Here is a 20,863-nt window from a genome sequence, read left to right as displayed (position 1 = left end):
TACTCAGTTTGGAAGTTTATTTTTTGTTTTGTTTTAAAACTGATAGCCCCAATATTCACCCTGACCTCTGATAGCCAAGCTGGAGTTTCTCAATCTCACACAGTTTCTTCAACAACAGATCTGTAGTTCAAACTAGTTCCTGAGTCACAACTCCATTAACTTCAGAGCTCACTGATACTTTCACAACCTTATTAGCCTGAACTGAAAAGTTTAAATGGGGGGAAAAATTATAACCTTTACAGTGAGCAAATCTGAGATGGAAACCAGAGCAGGGCAAAAAGTATGGAATACCAAAAAATGTCATTTTAGTCACTTTTTCGGATAGACTCCTTTTTAAAGTGATGCAAAGGCTAACCTTAGCCCAAAATCTAGGTTATGTAAACAAAGACAACTTTGTCAACCTCATGGGGAAAAAAGGGTGGGAGTGAGGTTTATTCCAATATAAAATTGGTGTTTTGTTGTTGTTGTTTTTTTATTAAAACTAACATCCCTTGAAGTGTTAGCAATATTCTGGTGCATGAGAACTTGAAATTGGTTAGAAAGTGATTATTAATCAAAGTGAAACTGAGCGATATATTTTTGTTATCCAGGCTGAGAAAACAACAAAATCCATGAATAGTTAAAGTCTTGTGCTGATTTTAGGGGGACTTTCACGCGTTCACAGTTCCCTTTAGGATCTGGCCCTTATTGAAAAATAGGTTAGATCTTTAAAATTCTTTTAGTTTTAATAGTATATTATTACAATGGTAACAAAGCTAAGGATATTGCCTAACAACTGATTTGCTCTGACTGCTATTATGCAAAAATTTAATCACTTCACTGTCACCCTCACTAGTTTGCTTTTCTCCATCTATTGCCTCTCATCATATGCTTAGGTCAGGGGTAGCCAATCTGTAGCTCCGGAACCACATGCGGCTCCTTGTATAGACACCGACTCCGGGGCTGGAGCTATAGCCGCCAACTTTTCCCATGTGCCAGGGGTGCTCACTGCTCAACTCCTGGCTCTGCCACAGGCCCTGTCCCCACTCCACCCCTTCCCACCCACCCTCTCCCCTGAGCCTGCTGGGCCCTCGCTCCCCCGCCCCGCCCAGCCTCCTGCACGCCACGAAACAGCTGATCAGGAAGTGCAGTGAGGGATGGGGAGGCGCTGATCAGCGGGGCTGCTGATGTATTACTGTGGCTCTTTGGTAATGTACATTGGTAAATTCTGGCTCCTTCTAAGGCTCAGGTTGGCTACCCCTGGCTTAGACTGTAAGCTCCTTGATGCACAGATGTTGTTTCTTTCACATGCATCCGTTAAATGCATAGTGCCTAGCACAATGGGCCACTAGTCCTTCTGCAGCCAACAGTATTTTGCAGCTGACAAGTTTACAGGAAACGTACAACACAGAGCTGAGCAGAAAGTTAACATGACTCGGAATTCCAAGTGTTTAGTATCTGAGGATCCAATCCTGTTTGCAATTATGTGCTTATCTTTGCACTTGTAAATAATCCCACTGACTATCCATGTAAATTAAACTCCTGCATAAGAGTTTACAGAATCGGAGTTTTTGTTTGCTGTCATCTGCAGCTCACAATGGCAAACAATATTCCTTCAGCTTGAGTAGAGCTGAAGTTATAAAAAAATAAATCAGAAATTTCAGATCAATTCAGTGAAATGAATAGAATTTTCATGTCTACTAAGTAAAATCTCATTGATATAGAAGCTTCATATTGATTTACCTATAAAATAAGCACTTGGGCAAAAACACACAGTACCATTGCTCTTTAGAACACAATTTTCAGAGACCACACAGATGACTAGGAATAGGGTGACCGGATACCAAGTGTGAAAAACCGGGACAGGGGGTGGGGAGTAATAGGTGCCTATATAAGCAAAAGCCCCAAATATTGGGACTGTCCCTATAAAATCAGGACATCTGGTCACCCTAACTAGGAAACTTACTGCAAATTAACAAGTAAATGGAAAAAACAGAACAGTAAGGCCAATGCATAACAAAATATATTTTAATTTACTTTGAGATTTTTGTTTCGAAAGACCCAGTTACCAACATTCTTTTGTGTAAATTTCAAAACGTACAAATTAGTGAGTTTCTATTGTATCTGTATTTTTTTATCCCAGGAATGTATTGGTCCCCAACGGCTGGCAGCATATAGACAAAAATGAAGTTAACTGTAAAGAGGCTTACCGTCTAACAACAGCTACAGGCAAGCTGAAAGCAGGTAGGTTGGAACAATTACTGGATACAGCATCAGCCCTGCAAAAAGAACGATTCATTACACAGTAGTACTAGACTGAAATTAATCTTTAGCAGCTATTGCCTGACCTAAACCTTGCTTTTTCTACTAAGGCTCCACCATGACTTCATAATTATCTATCTGATAGCTATCTTTTTATTTCCTTACTCCTTTCTGGCTCTTCACAGGATATTTCTGAATAAACAGCATATTCATATAATATTACTTTGTTAATATTGACTTGTTTGTTGACCATGCAAACAAATAATAAGGGCTTTTGCAATAATATTATAATTCAAGACATACATATTTTGATATTTACATCTAGAATATCTGTTGTATGTGTTTACTGTATGGTAACATTACAGTGGTATATTAAAGTGTTATGGTCAGTTCAAATTAATTCTGTATTTCCTCACATAAAAGTAACAACTCTTTCCAGTAAGTTTCAAGCACATGAATTGCAAGAATACAATACTAACTTTCTTTCCAATGACTTAAAATTTTTTTTGAGTGATGAAGCACATACAACTGTTCATTTTGGAAAGAAACGTATTTTTAAACGGAATCCCAGCTAACATCAATCAAGCAGTATTCTTTTTTCAAATTTTAAGATAACAGAAAGATGAAGTAGACCCAGAGCTTACTGTTTAAATAATTGAGGAATGCATTTACAGACAAGGTATGCAAACAAACAATAAGGGCTTTTACAATAATATAATTTAAGACAAACAGAATTATTATGAAATATTTATATTGCTGTAGAATCCAAAAGCCTCAGGTAGGTTCTGGCCCTATTGTGCTAAGCACTGTACAAACATGACTAACAAAGTATATATCAAATTGTAAGAAATGAAATACATTTCATTAATGCATTAGAAAGAAATGTACAACGATAATATGTTGTGAAGTTAAAGGAAAATTTCTTATGCCTCTATCTTGCAAATGACTCTACAGGAGTTATTCAGTGTAAGTGCAAGGATCCAACAGCTGGATCAGGACCTTTGCATGAGGCCTTTAAAACCTAAGTCCACTGACCTCAATAGAGAAACACCCCTTCATATCAATAGGCTTTATATTAAATTATAGGATAAATATTTTGTGCAAACTCAAAAATATAACAGGAAAATTATAGATTTGGAAATGTAGAAATTTTGAATAAGATTTGCTGATGCACTTACTGCCATCAGAAAATCCCAGATATTGATACAAAGGGATAATGTAGAGAGGTATAATTAAATTACTATAGTTTAGCTTACCAGATTTCTTTTCTTGCTACTTCATCAAACAACAGAAGGCAAAGCAATGCTGCACTTTCAGTCAGAACAGCGCAGTCATCTCGGAATATCAAGGAAACTGAATAAAACAAGATAAATTTAAAACATTCTTCAATAAAACATTGGTAGTCAACAATACATGTATGTTGCCCTTTTAACTTAACAGGAGTACTAACTTCAACAGGAACAGATTCGTGGCTCAAATCAGTAAGCCATTTTTTCTTAAAATGTTAGGCTATCTGAAGCAGCCACAGATTGATCCTGTGTCAGTGGAGAGTTTGGCGTTTGTTTTTTTGGGGAAGGGAAGAGAGTTTGTAAATATGTAGTCACACTTCAGACATTTTCTTTCCATTTACAGTACATCGAAGACACTTCAAAGACTTTCAAGTCACCTCTCAATAACGTTAGCAGGATAGAAGGCTGCTGTGCTAATGACAGGCGTGTAACTGGATCAGCATATACAAGTTTTCGTAGAAGTGTAAGACACGGCAACACAATACATTCCATGATCTGCAGGTGAGAAAAAAAAGTATGTTAATGTAGATGCCTCCCTATATGCAGTACTATATAGTCAAGTACATGAGAAAATTATTAATTTATGACTAGTAGACATTTCTACTATTTATCCCCTCAAAAGACCAAAAGCACCAAACTTAGAAAACTGTTAACCAATCAGATTAAATCTGGAAATGAGTGCATCCTAACTGGCTGTAACAAGTTCAGTGGGAAATTTTTAATTACTTCCAGGTGTAAACAGATATTTTTCTGGACTTCTAACCTCACTCCCCTCTTTGAATGTTCATTTCAAAGAACAAAATTAAAGTACTGTCTATATTAGAAAGATTTCCAAATAGCTCTGATTATAAAATATTATTTATACTTTATTTACTTTATGGCATTTTTCATCTGCAGATCTCAAAATTTAGTCACTGCTGTGCTGCACTTTGTTATCCCAAAATTACAGACAGGAAAACTGAAGAACAGATAGGTGAGGTAACTTGCCCAAGATTAGAGTGTCAGTGGAATAGCCAGAAACAGAACCAAGGCCTCATTCAGAATGTAAAGAGCAGAATACATATGGACAATTTGTCCAGTGAACATCAAGAACTAAAGCCAGTATCTCTTTCAGATATTAGTATTTCAGAGACTATTCCACTACTTTGCTTTCCTTAGCTTCTATACTTAAGATTTGTTTTGTGAAATCTGTTTGCATCACTATAACTAGAGGCTGCTTCTGAGGCTTTATTTAGATCTCTGCTCTCCCCAGCACTCTATTGGCTGCCCTCCCCAAAAGGATACTTACCGTACATATTTAAAAAATTATTGAAAAGTTTATATTTCAATGTAGTTTTTCAAACTAGTGCATTAAGTTATCTTGATATTGTATGCAGTCAATATTTAAGTACAAAAAAAAATTGAATGCACATAGGAATTAAACTATAAAGAGGTCCCTTCAGATCAGGGTAGAGAGACACTAGTGGGGAGCTTGCATAGATGTAGCTCATAACTGTTCTGTGGTTAGAGAACTTCACTCTCCAGGACTGTCAGTCTAGTCACATTTCAAGAGCATTTTGTAAGTATCAGTGACTGACTTAATCTAGCAAATATTCCAGTCATGAATTTTAGCCAAGTTATTTATTTATGATGGATGTTCAGACTTGTTATGATGCAGAAGTTTATTTAGGAAGATGAAGATCGGTACTTCACCTTTCTATATCAATCAATTTAACTTCCTCTCCCACCTGTCCACTTTGAGCATACCATAGATAAACAAACAAAACCCACCAGCCAAAATAGAGGTAACAGTTAGTGATAGCTTACTGTGATTTCCAAATTTCCTGTACACACAAACAACCTTCCCTCCACTAAGATTAAAAGTAACATTTTCAGAAGTGCGCAAGTGACTTTATATTGACTTAGACTTTACTTTTGATGTGACTTAGGTTCTTGGGTAATTTAAGCACTAAATTTTTACCCTAGATTCACAACCAGTGCTCTTTCTCAATCATGCCTATTAAGGGGTTTCTACTCTGATATTATATAACAAAAATTCTGCTTGCTTGCATCAGTACTGTAGTGTTAACTATAGACAAATCTAGAAGTCAAATGGATTTTTCTATCTTAGTATTATGTATGTTAAACAAAAACATGCTATCATGCTAAAATAAAATTGGTAAAATAGTAGAACTGTGGGAACTAAACCTCTTCTGCTGGTCTTTGTTGATTTATGGCAGCAATAGCCTTGAGTAGATCTCACATTCAAGCTATCAGAGTCTTAATGTGACTGAGGTAAGATACCTTTTCCAGTGTCAATATTTTAAAACATTTCTTCATAAATTTAAATTAAAACTTTAGTAAAATTAACAAGTGTTGTGCAATCTTCTGACTCCTGAGGGAATTCTGCACCAAAAAATTAAAAATTCTGCAAAATTTGCCCATTCCCAGCTTCTGGAAAACAGAGGCTAGGGACATCATCTCTGCCCATCCTGGCTAATAGCCATTGATGGACCTATCCTCCATGAACTTATCTAGTTGTTTTTTGAACCCTGTTATAGTCTTGGCCTTCACAACATCCTCTGGCAACGCGTTCCACAGATTGACTATGCGTTGTGTGAAAAAATACTTCCTTTTGTTTGTTTTAAACCTGCTGCCTATTAATTTCATTTGGTGACCCCTAGTTCTTGTGTTATGTGAAGGAGTAAATAACACTTCCTTATTTACTTTCTCCACATCAGTCATGATTTTATAGACCTCTATCATATCCCTCCTTAGTTGTCTCTTTTCCAAGCTGAAATGTCCCAGTCTTATTAATCGCTCCTCATATGGAAGCCGTTCCATACCCGTAATCATTTTTGTTGCCCTTTTCAAAACAACCTAACCAAATTAGAGAATTGGTCTGAAATCAACAAAATGAAATTCAATAAAGACTAGTGCAAATACTACACTTCAGAAGGAAAAATAAAATATACAACTACAAAAATGGAGAATAACTAGCTAGGTGGTAGTACTGCTGAAAAGATCTGGGGGCTATAGTGAATCACAAATTGAATGAGAGTCAGCAGTGTGATGCAGTTGTGAAAAAGGCTAACGTTCTAGGGTGCATCAACAAAAGCGTTGTTTGTAAGAAATGGGAGGTAATTGTCTCACTCTACTCGGCACTGGTGAGTCCTCAGATGGAGCACTGTGTTCAGTTCTGGGTGCCACACTTCAGAAAAGATGTGGATTAAACTGAAGAGTGTCCAAAGGAGAGCAACAAAAAAATATAGCAAGTACAGTAACTCCTCACTTAACATTTTCCTGGTTAACGTTGTTTTGTTATTAGGTCGCTGACCTATTAGAGAACAAACTCCTTTAAAGTCCTGCAATGTTCCATTAGAAGCCTCCCGCAACTCCGCTCCCCGGCAGGAGCGCCTGGCAGGCGGAGTGGGGCAAGCCCCCGCGCCCCAAACCCGCAATGCCCCTGCCTCAACCAATCTTCACAATCATCATCGGTGAGTACAGTATTAAATTGTTTAAAATTATTTAAAACTTATACTGTATATGTATCTAATGTCTTTTGTCTGTTGTAATTTTTTTTTCTGGAACCTAATCCCCCCCCCCCCCTCCCTATTTACATTAATTCTTATGGGGAAATTGGATTCACTTAACATCGTTTCGCTTAAAGTTGTATTTTTCAAGAACATAACTAGGATGTTAAGTGAGCAGTTACTGTATTAGAAAACTTGACCTTTGAGAAAAGGTTAAAAAAACTGGGCATGTTCAGTCTTGAGAAAAGATGACTGAGGGGGAACCTGATAACAGTCTTTAGATATGTTAAGGGCTATTACAAAGAGGATCAAGATCAACTGTTCTTCATGTCCTCTGAATGTAGGATAAGCAGCAATGGGCTAATGTGTAGCAAGGGAGATTTAGTTTAAGTATTAGGAAAAACTAACTAGAAGGGTAACTAAACTGAAGAACAGGATTCCAAGGTAGCTTGTGGAATCCACTGCTGGAGGTTTTTAAGAACAGATTGGGCAAAAATCTTCCAGGAATGGTCTAGGCTTACTTGGTCCTGCCTCACCAAAGAAGACTGGACTTGATGACCTCTTGTAGTCTCTTCTAGACCATTTCTATGATTCTGTGTTAATGGGGATAGCGGATTCTTCCATCGCAATTTAGATAACTATACTAACTACACATACGGATTAAGTTAATAGGGAACCTACCGTGAGCAAAAGCCAAGTGCATAAAGCAAAGATACAGCAAGATTACGTACTTGTGTTCTTAGATGGTCGTGTTATTAGTGGAATTAATGTACTGAAAGACTGTGCTTAAAAAAAGTGGTAGATACCGAGTTCTACTGCTTTTACCACAACATTTACAAAAAAACCTCATGGTAATATTTTTACCTTGCCATCCCGGTGTACACATTCAGTAAAGTAAACAAATAATTTATCTATCACACCCAGTTTTTTCACAACATCATGCATTTTGGTATCTGTAAGAGAAAAAAGTATTAGCAAAAGCCATTAGTTCCACATCAATTTTATATTTAACTTCCTGTGTGGGAGCACACACCATTTTAATGCTGGTGAGATGTACTCATTTTACATCACTGAATGCCAAAGCCCTCTATCCACTGAACAGGTACAGCACAGGCAATAGCAATGCAAGCCTCCTCAAAGCCTTGTCAACGTCTTACACCTATTCTCAAGGGGTGACAAGGAAGTTTGGTTTACACACCCATTCAATACTTGTCCTCAGGAATGAGGCTGCCGATAACTATGCCAGTCACAATGGTAGTTGTGGAGATACTGATGCCTGCCTACTAAGTGTAAGAGAGACCATGAACTCATTTTCCCTCAACACATAGTAGACATCAGAGAATGATTTTTACCATAATTCCTCAAGTGAAATCCTGTATCTCATTGCCAATCTCTTCCATATACCAGCCCCTGGAATTATTTTATTAAATACTCTGAATACTGGTTTATTGACAAGGATAAACTCTTTGGTGGAGAGACTTTTTGTTATCTGTTTGTACAGTGCCCAATGCCATGAGGCCCGGGTCCATAACAGGAGTTCCTAGAGGTGCCACCACACACACACACACACACACACACACACAAAGGGAAAGCTAGGTGAAATCTTGTCTCCATTAAGTCAGTGGAGAAACTCCCACTGACTTTGATGGTACCAGGATTTCACCTGTGATGTTTACAATGTTTATCATTGCTTAACACACCAGTAAGTTTTTAAACATACTCAAATGAAATTATTTTTCAGTACAATTACCACCACCTAGAGCACCTGGCTCAAAAATGAAAACCGTAATCAGACACTCAGGAAGTTATTTCAGAGAGTGTTTTTTTGTTTGTTATTAAAATGAAAGAGATTCTTCTCTTGTGAATTTGAGATTATTGGGCTGAGCAAAATAGCTGCAGTTTCACCCTGAGTCAAATTTTCATGTCATGAGTGGTATTTCCTATCTAAAGGTTGAAAACTACAACAGCCAACATGGAATGTATTTCACTGGATGTAAAAGAATTGTATGCATGTATATGACCAACCAAGAAAATGCTGAATTTGATATTTGAAATGTCAGTATCTTTTCATTGTAGAGAACTGAGTTAACTGCTACTATTAGGGTTTCTTGCTAGGAGAAAGAAACATTACAGTATTTACCTGTAACTGGAATCTGAATAAGAATTTGTGTACAGATCCACTCTTGGAATGTACCTGTGCACTCTACATAAAGCCTTAAGCTCTCTGACTTCAGACTACTGAGTGTATTTGGACCACGTATTGAGCCATAGAATGTTCCCTTCAATGTTTGCATGCATTCACTTAAATTTGTTCTTCTTTAACAAAATTTATATATTTTTCCCCATATGCTCCACATTCTCCCACTGATATTTTTTATATGTGATATAAATTTACGAACAGTCGCTTCCACCAAATTATAGAGTATGGAATGGAACTCCTTCTCCCCAAATCTACTACATTAAAAACAATAGGGAGTCTATAATTTCGTTATAATAGACAGTGTAATCATAGAAGCTAATCTTGATTCTGTGGAAGCCTCCTCCAACTCAAAAGTGACACTTCAGCCCCTTTTAATTGCAGGCGGCTTCTTAGGATTAAGCAGAGTGAAGGAACATTATCTAGGTGAACTCTAGCCACCATTGAGGTCCTGGCCTGCAAGGAACATAAATTCAGAAAGATAGAAGGAACTCCTCATTCAGAGTGAACCCCCTTTTGGTACTCATGCTTCCTATACTAGATCAGGCTAATGTAAACTGCTCCTTGTTAGCTGCAATTGAGGCTCTACTGTGCCCAGGCACATCAGTTGAGACCGGTGGTGTGAATGACTGAGTCAGGCTTTTTCACACAGCACTTCTCTTAAATAAAAGCAATAGTTACTTGCTTTCCCTCAGCCTACTCAACATTCTACTAGATTCTTTAAGGGGAGATCTAACTGAACTGAGAGGAAAAGGTAAGTTTAAGAACTTTTAGAAAGCTCATTCCTTATGCTGTCCACTCTAAGTAAGGCACAGCAATGTAGAGTGAGTTAGCCAAAGCCTCAAGACCATTTGGATAAGAGAAGACGCTACTGTTACAGTGACTGCTCATGTTTTCAAGTGTAACTTAATCAAATCAAGTTAAAGACTGACCTCACCCACTTGAAGAAAATACTGCAGTCTACAAAATAGACTTCATAATCTAAAAAGTGACAGTCTCAGCCAAGAATGGGATGACACTGAAAAAAAATACCTACTCTTTGCTAAGGAGAATGGTCTCTTCCACACAAGCAGAAATAACTAGCATGGAAATGCAGGAATTTTGCAGTATCATTATCTCTAATAAACAAGAATAAATGAGGTGATAAAGTTCAAGAAAAAAAAAAAGGAAGGAAAAGACATGTTGATTGGGACAATCTAAAAAGCCCTATTTTAAATACCAGTCATTAGGTTTACCTTAACTTTGCAGAATTATACTTCTTCTCTCACCCAGGCTGAGCCATTCTTTTTTTCCCAGATGAGAGAATAAAATCTACATCCCTCATTCTCAAGCAGAACAAGAGCAGGCAAGTAAATTTTGAACTTGGGCTATGAAATTTTCATGAGAGTTTTGCAATATTGGTAATATAAGGGGAAGTTATGTATTTAAAATTTGAAAATAGCATTCCAAGCAGAAAACCAGCTCACCGGCACATGAATCAATATTTCCAGAACACTTTACCTTGCATAATTATAGCTAGCTGCTCTGCTGCAGACTTTCTCAAAACTAGATCAATGGTGTCAGAAGTAAGAATACCATATAGTTTTTCCACTGTCTCTTCCTATTAAAACAAAACTATATTTAGAAATACATATAATATATGTCTCTTAGTTAAACAGGAAAACTAGCCCTCTTATTCCCTCAAAGTGTAGGAAATCTAAAAAAAGATATAAATAAATGTGACTAGGATCCATTCTAAAAATCCTTACAAGCAGCATATATATATATTCACTCAGAATGATCAGGGTATGATTTACTGAGCTTCTAAAGCATTTCTTGGGGAACAAAAAATTAACAATTTCCAGAATGTAGCAATTGGAAAGAACAACATACCATGCCCATTGGTTTTTAAAGTATGCAAATGCAGAAATTTCAAAAAAGTATTTATATTCATACTCATTTTTCTTATGTAATTAACAAGTGCAGTAATGTACATTATTATTACGTGCATATATTCATGATTATGTGACGTAGTTACCTACAATAGCAGGGAACTAGAGTCAATAGTCCTATATCCTATGTTCACTAAATATAAATGCTTGACATTTCATTGAAGTATAGTTTTAGCTAAATCCAAAAGACTATCTGTAAAATGGCTTCTGTTTAGGTCAGCTGTTAATTAAGTTCAACATATACAGATAGATTTTAGATCTTACTTTTTTTTTTAAATCAATGGTAAACCGAGGGGCTAGATTATTTTTACGTTGGAGGAAGAATGTCATCTTTCAGAACTCGTTTAACATTTTGATTTATTTTATTGGTTGCTGTTTGTTTTCATCTGTTTCCTGCAGACCATGAACTTCTAATCTAGAGCCCAACAGCCACAAGTAGGTCTTGGATTTTGTCTTACATTATAGATGTAGGATTTGCTTGTATGGTAAGGAATTGTCTTGCACCTGCCTTATCCTGGATTACAAGCATCTGTTATTTGGGGTTGAGGCTGTACAACATAAGCAACTGGGATATTAAACTGTTTTCAACAAGTTTCAACATACAGTAACATGACCAAAAAGGTATATATTTACCTGTTGGCCTCCCAGAAAGTGTGTGATGTTCACCTATCTATATCTTCTGCAGCAGATATTGCACCTACCTAAGGGCCTGCTTTTTTCCCCCTTCCCCTAACCTGTTTACTTGTCTGTCTATCCTTACATTGTCAGCTCTACGGAGCAGAGACTCCTTGAGTGTCTCAAAAGAAGCCAGCACATAGTGGGCACTATTGTATATGATAATCATGCATTCTTTTACGCCAAAGTTACTTTCTACGGGAATTCCTTCCATAATTGTGAGACTGACTGTGAGAACGTGGATCTGTGGAATTTTGTTCAATCTGAAGCAAAAACACAGCTAAAGACAAGACGACAGTACGAAGGGAACTCTGACATTTGCTTTGATGTCAGCCTGTATTATTAAAAATTATAGTAGGAACTACCTACCACTATTACCAAAGATTACATAGTTGTTTCTCTGCTAATCCCATTTCAGTTGTTCATATCTTCATCATAAAATTTTCATCTTTTGGGCTGAGATTTTCTAGACAGACTACCCAATATGAATATTTTTTGAAAACTGAGCAAAAAAGATTTCAGCTGTTTGAGTGAAAGGAGAGATTTTTTAAAAGGTACACTTTTCCCATTATTAGAAAAGCCTTGTGATCTTTTGTTTCCCAGCAGCACAAGTGGCCAGAGGCAGACACTTGACATTTGGCCTGGAAATATTTCACATTGAAAAGTGCCTTTGAGTGTTCTAGTAAAAGATAGTTTTGATTTAACAGAACTATGACCATTTGAAAAAATGTTCTACTCATGCACAATAGAATTTTAACAAGTGTGATAAGCTATTATAGTGTGCAGCTAAGTACATCCACTTTGCATTTGTGGAGCTAACTTATCTGCACAGGGTAAAATCTAGTGAAGCTGAGTAATAAGTGAATCCATGTCTCATTCACTGTTGCACCTTGTGACGGGTTGGTCTAGGTCCAGAGGCCCCTGCTGGAGGTCTCACGGCCCTGCCTCACCGTGCCCCAGAAAGGAGCAGAGGAGAAATACTCCAGGCAGCCTAGAGTGGCTGCAGGGGAAGGCAAGCAAGGGCCACAAGGGCCATATGAAAAGCAGCAGAGACAGAGCAGTCAGTTGCTGCCTGGAGCTGGAAGACAGAGGACTGGGTTCCTGGCTGGCTGGAAGAGCAACAGGACTACGGACAGCTCAGCGCGGGCAGGGCTGAGACCAGGGAGGACTGCCGAAGATCGGAGAAGCTAAGAAGGAGCTCCTGGCTGGCTGCAGTGACCAAGCAAGGACTGAGCCCAGAACCTAGCCAGACCAAGCAAGAGTACCACGATGGGCCCTATTGATCTAGTTAAGGACTGAGCCTCGGGAGAGCTGCTGAAAAGGACACCTCAATGGAGGGTTCTGCGATGGGCCCTGTTGGACTGTTATAGAGGCCAGTGTCTCCAGGGGAGAAGCAAAAGGTGGATGCCATCCCATTCCAAGAACTAAGAAATGGAAGGCTCACACCGGACCAGAAGGGGGCACTTGCGAGAGGCGACCCCATTACATATCTTATAACATAAAAGCTACTATTAAAGTTTGTAGGGTAGAGGTTCTCTGGCAGACTTATTTATAAAGTGCAAGACAATTCAAGGGAAAAGATTACTGCAACCTGCAGAAGGTGAAATAATTGACATACAGCAGCCTTCCGACATGACGTTAATAAGCAGTTCAAAAAGGACAGAATGACAAAAATATGTTAAAAAGACATTTTGGTCACCTTAAAAATGGACTCTTTTGCATCATCCAACTTCAGCTCAATAGGTCTTTCCACAATAAACAAGTTAGGAACACTGGAGAAAACACTACCATGCAAAAGAGGGCGCTTCAGGCTGGCCCCTTCTTCATTCATGAGATGGAATGTTAGATGTTTCAGTGCCACAGAACGGACTCTAAGGAAACAAAGTACTAAGGATCACGGTTCTTTTCAGTGGGGCATTTTAGCTCTTCAGATCTACACACAGATTTAGAAAATTTCAGGAAAACACGCTGATAATGCTTAAGACTTACTTCTATTTATCATTTACCTACAACATTTCAAATCAGCCCTCACTGTAAATCAATTAAATCAGTCTTGACAGTTTAGGTTAGACTTGCTAATATCACGCATCAATCACACGCTGAAATTATTACAGGACATTACTACTCACAACTGCTTTTTTGAGAAGAGAAGTCGTAGAGCAGCCCTTAATCTAGTAGTTCTAGGGAGAATCCCTTCTCCTTTGTCAGAAGCTGTTTCGCTTAGACTGAGGATGCAGTTACCCAGTGTCTCTTCTGTGTCTGCATAACCCTAAAAATATTTAAAAATCTATTCACCAGTTTGTCTAATTAAGAAACAAGCATGTCTACTTTTGACAAAAAACAAAATTGTATGAATGGAAACTATGTTTTCTAGGTAAGATTTTATTGAGTTGTACTAAGTACTTCATATGAAACAGTCTTGGAAGTGCACATAAAGCAAGCAGCTCATAAGTCTATGCTTCTTCCCTCTAAGCACATCTGGGGAAGGAATTGCCTCACACACTTTCTAATTCAAGTTTAGACAATGATTACCTTTCCAGAACACACCAAAGTTGAATTCTTACAACCCAGTAATTTAAAAAATAGGACGCCACCTATTTTAAGACAATAGAAGAAGGACTATTTAGGCAACTATCACTTTGTTTCATGAAGTTAATCATTTTAATTCTGCAAAATAAAATGCTTCCACAAAAACCAGGTGTGACTGTAAGAGTTCCTCAATGCCCACTAGCAGAAGGCCAACCATATTGTAACTCAGATCAGGCCTGACATATTCACTATCCCCTCCACAAACACTGTTGTCATAGTGTGCATCTAAAAGGTATGCCATAAAGTATCATACATAAACTGGTGACAAGCTGGTCCCAAATATCATCACTTGATGTATGTAGTTTGTGTACAAAGATATGTGTGTGTGTGCTGGAAATATGTTCTTAAAATGTGTTTTGGAGGCAGTGCATAAATCCAGGCTGCCTTAGACAAAGATATGTGGATTCACTTGTCTGACTGGCTTGATTACAGGCAGAGGACAAGGAAAGAATATTTACATATAAGGTAAACAAAGCAATCAAGCTAACAAGCGGCAGCTTAGCAAGCACCTCAGAAATCCTTCCTGACTCTTGAGGCTGAGACAATGGACTTTGGGTACTATAAGAGCAAAAAGACATTTTAGTTATCCATCACTTAGGGGACATAGGGTACAGCACCTTCTGAGCCTGTGAACGTTGGATCCTCTAGCCTGGAGGGCTACAGCAGTAGTTTTTAACCTTTTTTTTATTTGCAGAGCCCTAAAAAGTTAATAGCTTGGAAAAAATTGTTTTAAAATAATTCTAGACGTTTTTGGGGAGAGAATATATTCAAAGCACTCACAAAAGTGCTCATTTCCATGATAAAACAACCCACCATTCGTTATTTAACAAAAATCACTGCACCGTACGTTTACATAGCAAATCACAAACAGGACATTAGTTGCACTGAAGAGATTGTAATCTGAGGCCCCAGTGCTTGGATTAGGCTCCATGAAAGTGTCTATTCTTACACAGCTCACTGAAAGGATCAATGCCTAAAATAGGAAAAATATGGAACCACTGTTCAGGAAAAGGGAAATGTAGGAAGAAAAGTAGGCCCAGAAGAAATAAATTTAAAGGAAAATGGGGGAAGACAGGTGACAGTGTGTGCTTACAAGTAATAACTGAGGAGATAGATAGCACTTAAAGGTTAGGCAAAAGGAAGGAATCAAGAAGAGTCAGACATAACATGAAGTACAAGCTTGTAGGATTAGAAGGTAGTAGAAGGGAGATTTTAGCACCAGAAACAGATATGAAGGATGGGATGGAACAAGTAGGATACAGGAGAAAAGAGAAGGGCAAGAGTTCTTGTTGGATTGAACAGGGAGTAAAGATAAGTGGATACCTTTTGCTCTAAGAGCATGTCCACATTGCAGCAGGGATACAATCTATAGCTTGTGTAGACATACCCACACCAGTTGTACTCTAGCTAGTTTCCTAAAAAAAGCAGTGAGGATGAGGCAGCACAGGCTGCACCAGCAAGTACATACATAGGGAAATGCGGGGGTGAGAAAGGGGAAGCTTGGACAAACCATGTTGAAGCCCGTGCTGCTGCATCATCACTGCTGGTTTTAGCAAGTTAGCTATAGCACATCTAGCGTGGGTACATCTACACTAGCGCCAAATCATACCCACAGCTGCAGTGTAGACAAACCCTGACTTAAAAAGCAAGGCATGGAGACTGGCTGTTTAATCAAGAAAAAAATAAGAGTTTCAAAAAGACAAGCTACCCTAATGGAGGACAGTCAATTCGTGCCAAAACATAGTAAGAATATTTAGGTCTGTATTGCACTAAGTTACATGAAATTTCAATAATCAGGGACCTCCCACAGATGTCCAAACTTAGTGACGCAAAAAACAATGAGGGAAAATAAAGCAAAAGTGGCCAGATCTTTATTATTTTTACAATCTATGTTGTAGTAGCGCCAACAGACACCAATCTATATTGGAGTCCATTATACTAGATACTACGTAAACAGTAACGTTCAGTTCCTCCCTCAAAAAGCTTGCAATCTCATTTGAGCAGTATGCCATAAGTGAATGTGTGTTCATCTACACTGGAATTTTCAGTCATGGTCTAACAAGTGTTGATAACTACATATTAACTAACACAACTGTAATTTCTACCATAGACACTTCATGAACATTTGTTTCAGGACACGAACATTTGTTCCCAGTTGTGTTCAATTTCAAATACAGTTATGTTAGTTAATACATTGTCAATTAACTACAGGTTTCAGAGTAGCATTAACTACAAAATTAACTACAAAATTCAAGTCTAAATAAATCCTATGACAAGCAAAAGGAGGAGGGAGAATAAGGGAAACAAATAAGATCATGTGGTTAGCTACTGCACAACTTTTTGGTCTCTAATCTTGACATCAAATCACTGACAGGAAAGACAGACACTTGGTATTTTTCCATTCAGAAAGATGAGAATGTTGTATAACTGCAATAAAAATTGTTGTATTTTCCTTTACATTAAGATCTCTCAGGCAAAAAAAAGCAAACAAATAATAGAATAAAAAACAGAGACTAAAGCTCCAAACTGTGGTATACGAGACCCTGATCCTAAAAAGATTTCCTAAGGGAAAGCTTCTTGGGTTTTATCCATTTACAGTTTGGTGGTTTTTGTTTTGTTTTAGTGTTCCTCTGGTCTGGAAGGTTTGAAGGCAGAAAAACTTGTAAAAAAATACTTTGAGATATATGTTAGAAATACATTAAAGTTTCAGTTTTCCTGAACCTAGAGGCAAGAATGTGGAATGATGGAAAGGGTTGGGTTCTGAACTGACACAGGGAAGAATGGTCTGCCATTTTGTCTTATCTCTACAGGCGTACCAGATTCTTCAGTTGCAATGAACTTCCCATATTTGCTTAGGATACATACAAAACTGTCCCCTATTTAACACCCATATATTTTGGCCTGCTCAAATGAATATTACTTGCTCATCTATTCCACCCTTTACCTTGTTGAATTTTCTTCTCCTTGTGTAACATGACAATGTTGCAGTATAAGTGTTCTTATGATAAAGTAATCAACCTCAGCTCAAGATAAACTGTGCTTTAAAAAAAAGCTGCAGGTACCTGTAAAATTGGAATGATGGGATAGAGGGCCTCAATAAACTTGTTCCAGGTGAGTGCTGTCATCATCAATCGTCCCTGCAGGAGATACAGTAGAATGGCCTTGGCAGCAGAGTTCACCTGTTCAACAACAAAGAATAAAATAATGTAATAAAGAAAGAAAGAAGAAAGTGACTAGGCCAATTTGTTGATCCCACAGTATGAAATTAAGCTGTGCTTTCTAAAATAGGTTTTGAAGGAGAAAACACCTGTAATTAAATGTAATCAATACGCACTAGACTCTATTACTTGCTAGTTTAGTACTGTATTCCACATTTGAGCTTAGATTGCAAAAGACCCTTTCAGGAGACCAGAGAGGGAACAAGCAAGGAGTTACTTCTCCCTTATACAGTTCGTGCAAGGACTTGCAACCAGGGGCGGCTCTATGTATTTTGCCGCCCCAAGCACGGCAGTCAGGCGGCTTTCGGCAGCGCGCCTGTGGGAGGTCCGCTGGTAACACAGATCCGGCGGCATGCCTGCGGGAGGTCCGCCAGTCCCGCAGCTTTGACGTACCCGCCGCCAAATTGCCATCAAAGCCGCGGGACCGGCGGACCTCCCGCAGGCATGCCGCTGAAGGCTCCCTGACTGCCGCCCCCACAGCGACCGGCAGGCCGCCCCCCGCGGCTTGCCGCCCCGGGCACACACTTGTTGCACTAGTGCCTGGAGCCGCCCCTGCTTGCAACCCTTAGTCTCTGAGCTCAGAGGGTATAATTCCCTCCATTCATCCCAAAAGGGTAAGAGGGGGAGGGGGAGGCCATTGTTCATTCCACAGAGCAGGTTAGTTGCACCAAAGGTGGCAGGCTCAATCATTCCAAATGATGGTTCAAAACTGAGCCAACTTGTGCACATAGCCATGAGGGGAGGTATTCCTCTTCCTGAAACAACAACTCTGCAACCAGTACATGTGGCAACACAACTCTGTACCACCTCCTATTTACACTAGTGGTTAAATGCCACAATTAGACTCTTGAAGTTTTAATGCACTTCATATTCTTTTCAAATACTAATGAATCTTTCCAAGCACTGAAAGTATTACTCATTAAGAGAAATGAGTCACTATGAACTCAGACACCTATTGGCCTCTTTCTTACTTTCCTTCAGTCTCTGGCTTTATACAACAAGTTCTCTTTCCCTTCTTATTTGACTGTACTTCTCTGGAACATTTAATTCTCAATCTGCCGTGACATAGTGTTTTTTCCCCAGAGTGATTTAAAGCTATTTGCATGACCATTTGTCTTTCTTCAAGAAAATAGTCAAAATTACTCCTCATACACTACCAAAGATAGCAAGTTGTTTGTGTTTCTCAAACAAAGCAAGCTAAGGCTATGTCTGCCCTACAGACTTTTGAGGACATAACTACATCGGTCAGGGGTGTGAAGAGCATGATCCCTTATCAACACAGCTGTTCAGGCAGAAGTCCTTAGTGTAGACACAGCTAAACTGACAAAGCTGCACTTTTACTGGTATAGCTTGTTTTGTTTCTTTGGGGTGGTTTTACTATACATGCAACTTCCCCAATAGGCATGTTTTGCTGGCACAGTTTATCAGTAATTCTACACCAGTAAAGTGTACACATGGCCTAAGACCCGCATAACACTTGCAACAGTCACCAATAACTATATATGTTTCAAAGAGTTTAAGAGTTGGATGCTATTTTTGCTCTAATGGCAACAAGGAGAAACACTATCTTCTGAGAGCCCAGCCTTCTTTACACTGTAAAGACCTATCAAAGCTTTCAGGTGGTTTATGTAGCAAAAGGTAGATGTCCACTCCCTCCAAACAACAAAAACATTTAACAGCCATAGCAGATAACCATAACTCACTAACTTATCCTTCACAGAATGAGGTTCAGCATAGGAAATTCTTAGACTCTACATGGGAATCCAGGGATCTTCTGTTAAGTCACCTTGACGTTAAGTGCTTGAAAGCTTAAAGCTGAAACTTAACTTAAATAACGAAGTGCATCAATATACCCAAACCCCAGGAAAAGTGTAAGTCTAGATCTTATCTAAGTGTATATATTTTATTAGAAGGATGCTTAGGAGAAGTGTCAGAATGCTACCTGTTTAAAGGTAAAAAGAACAGCATCAAATCAAGAGCATATATATATATATATACACACCTCTACCCCGATATAACGCGACCCGATATAACATGAATTCAGATACAACGCGGTAAAGCAGCGCTCCGGGGGGGCAGGGCTGCGCACTCCGGCGGATCAAATCAAGTTCTATATAACGCGGTAAGATTTTTTGGCTCCCGAGGACAGCGTTATATCGGGGTAGAGGTATATATGTTCCAAGTCCAATAATTTCAGCACAATTTAAATTATATTTCCAAAAGTAAGATTCAAATTGCCATGTGATTCTCATTTCATTAAGCAAAATGAACTGGAGTCATTTTTAAAGAAACATCTAAATAAGAGAAATCACAGTACAGTAAAAAGCTTTGTTATCCAGCATGTTGGGGAAAGGGGGTGTGCCTGTCAGTCAAAAATTCCGGTTAACAAAGAGTTACACTTATCAATGGAGGGAGGGAGTTTGGGTGCGGGAGGGGGCTCAGGGCTGGGGGCTGGTGAGTGAGATGAGGTGTGGGGCGCAGGCTCTGGGAGGGAGTTTGGGTGCAGGAAGGGGCTCAGTGCAGGGGATTGGGGCACAGGAAAGGTTTTGGGGTGCCGGATCCGGCCGGCGCTTACCTCAGGTGGCTCCCCGGAATCGGCGACATGTCTCTGCTGCTCCGAGGCAGAGGCTCAGCCAGGCAGCTCTGCACGCTGCCTCTGCCCACAGGCGCCGCCCCCAACCCGCAGCTCCCATTTGTGCGGTTCCTGGCCAATGGGAGCTGCGGAGCCAGTGATCGGGGCATGGCATTGGCAATGCACAGAGCCCTCGTGGCTGTTTCTCCGCCTAGGAGCAGCAGGGACATGTCGCCGCTTCTGGAGAGCCTGGAAGGGAGCCTGCCGGCCCCGTGCCAACTGGACTTTTAATGGATATCAGAAATGCCGGTTTCTAGAGCTTTCTGGTAGGTAAAGCGCCGGATAACACAGCTTTTACTGTACTTGCTCTTTTACAGTATTAGAAAAACCATGCACAAAATGTATATATTGCAACAAAATTTTACTTAAGCCTCTTAAAGATATTAATCTTTTAAAGAATGCTTTTAAGCAAATTTGCAGCTAAATAAAGCTGTTAAATGTTGCTTACATATAGCTTTAAGAGAATCCTTAACCATCGACAGACAACAGTACAAATCCAAATCTACTAGAGAGTAGGTACAACTACATTGATTTCAACTAAATTTCAATTAATTTACACCAGTTCTAAATTAGATCCAG

General features: G+C 39.0%; 1 protein-coding gene across 1 annotated transcript in view; it reads right to left on the bottom strand.

Annotated features, from left to right (window-relative positions):
- RTTN (rotatin) overlaps positions 1-20,863 on the bottom strand; it is a 202,486-nt gene that overhangs the window by 99,676 nt on the left and 81,947 nt on the right. The window contains exons 16-23 of the mRNA XM_029914074.1: positions 17,497-17,613; positions 13,975-14,114; positions 13,545-13,716; positions 10,740-10,839; positions 7,907-7,995; positions 3,908-4,025; positions 3,498-3,594; positions 2,190-2,258 (exon numbers count right to left, since the gene is read on the bottom strand). Of these exons, the coding sequence (XP_029769934.1) occupies positions 2,190-2,258; positions 3,498-3,594; positions 3,908-4,025; positions 7,907-7,995; positions 10,740-10,839; positions 13,545-13,716; positions 13,975-14,114; positions 17,497-17,613 (902 nt within the window). The remainder of the gene's footprint in view (positions 1-2,189; positions 2,259-3,497; positions 3,595-3,907; positions 4,026-7,906; positions 7,996-10,739; positions 10,840-13,544; positions 13,717-13,974; positions 14,115-17,496; positions 17,614-20,863) is intronic.

Source organism: Terrapene carolina, unplaced genomic scaffold, assembly GCF_002925995.2.
Source record: "Terrapene carolina triunguis isolate 2854851 unplaced genomic scaffold, T_m_triunguis-2.0 Scaffold58, whole genome shotgun sequence".
Taxonomy (NCBI): Eukaryota; Metazoa; Chordata; order Testudines; family Emydidae; genus Terrapene; species Terrapene triunguis.
This window is presented reverse-complemented; position numbering and strand designations above follow the sequence as displayed.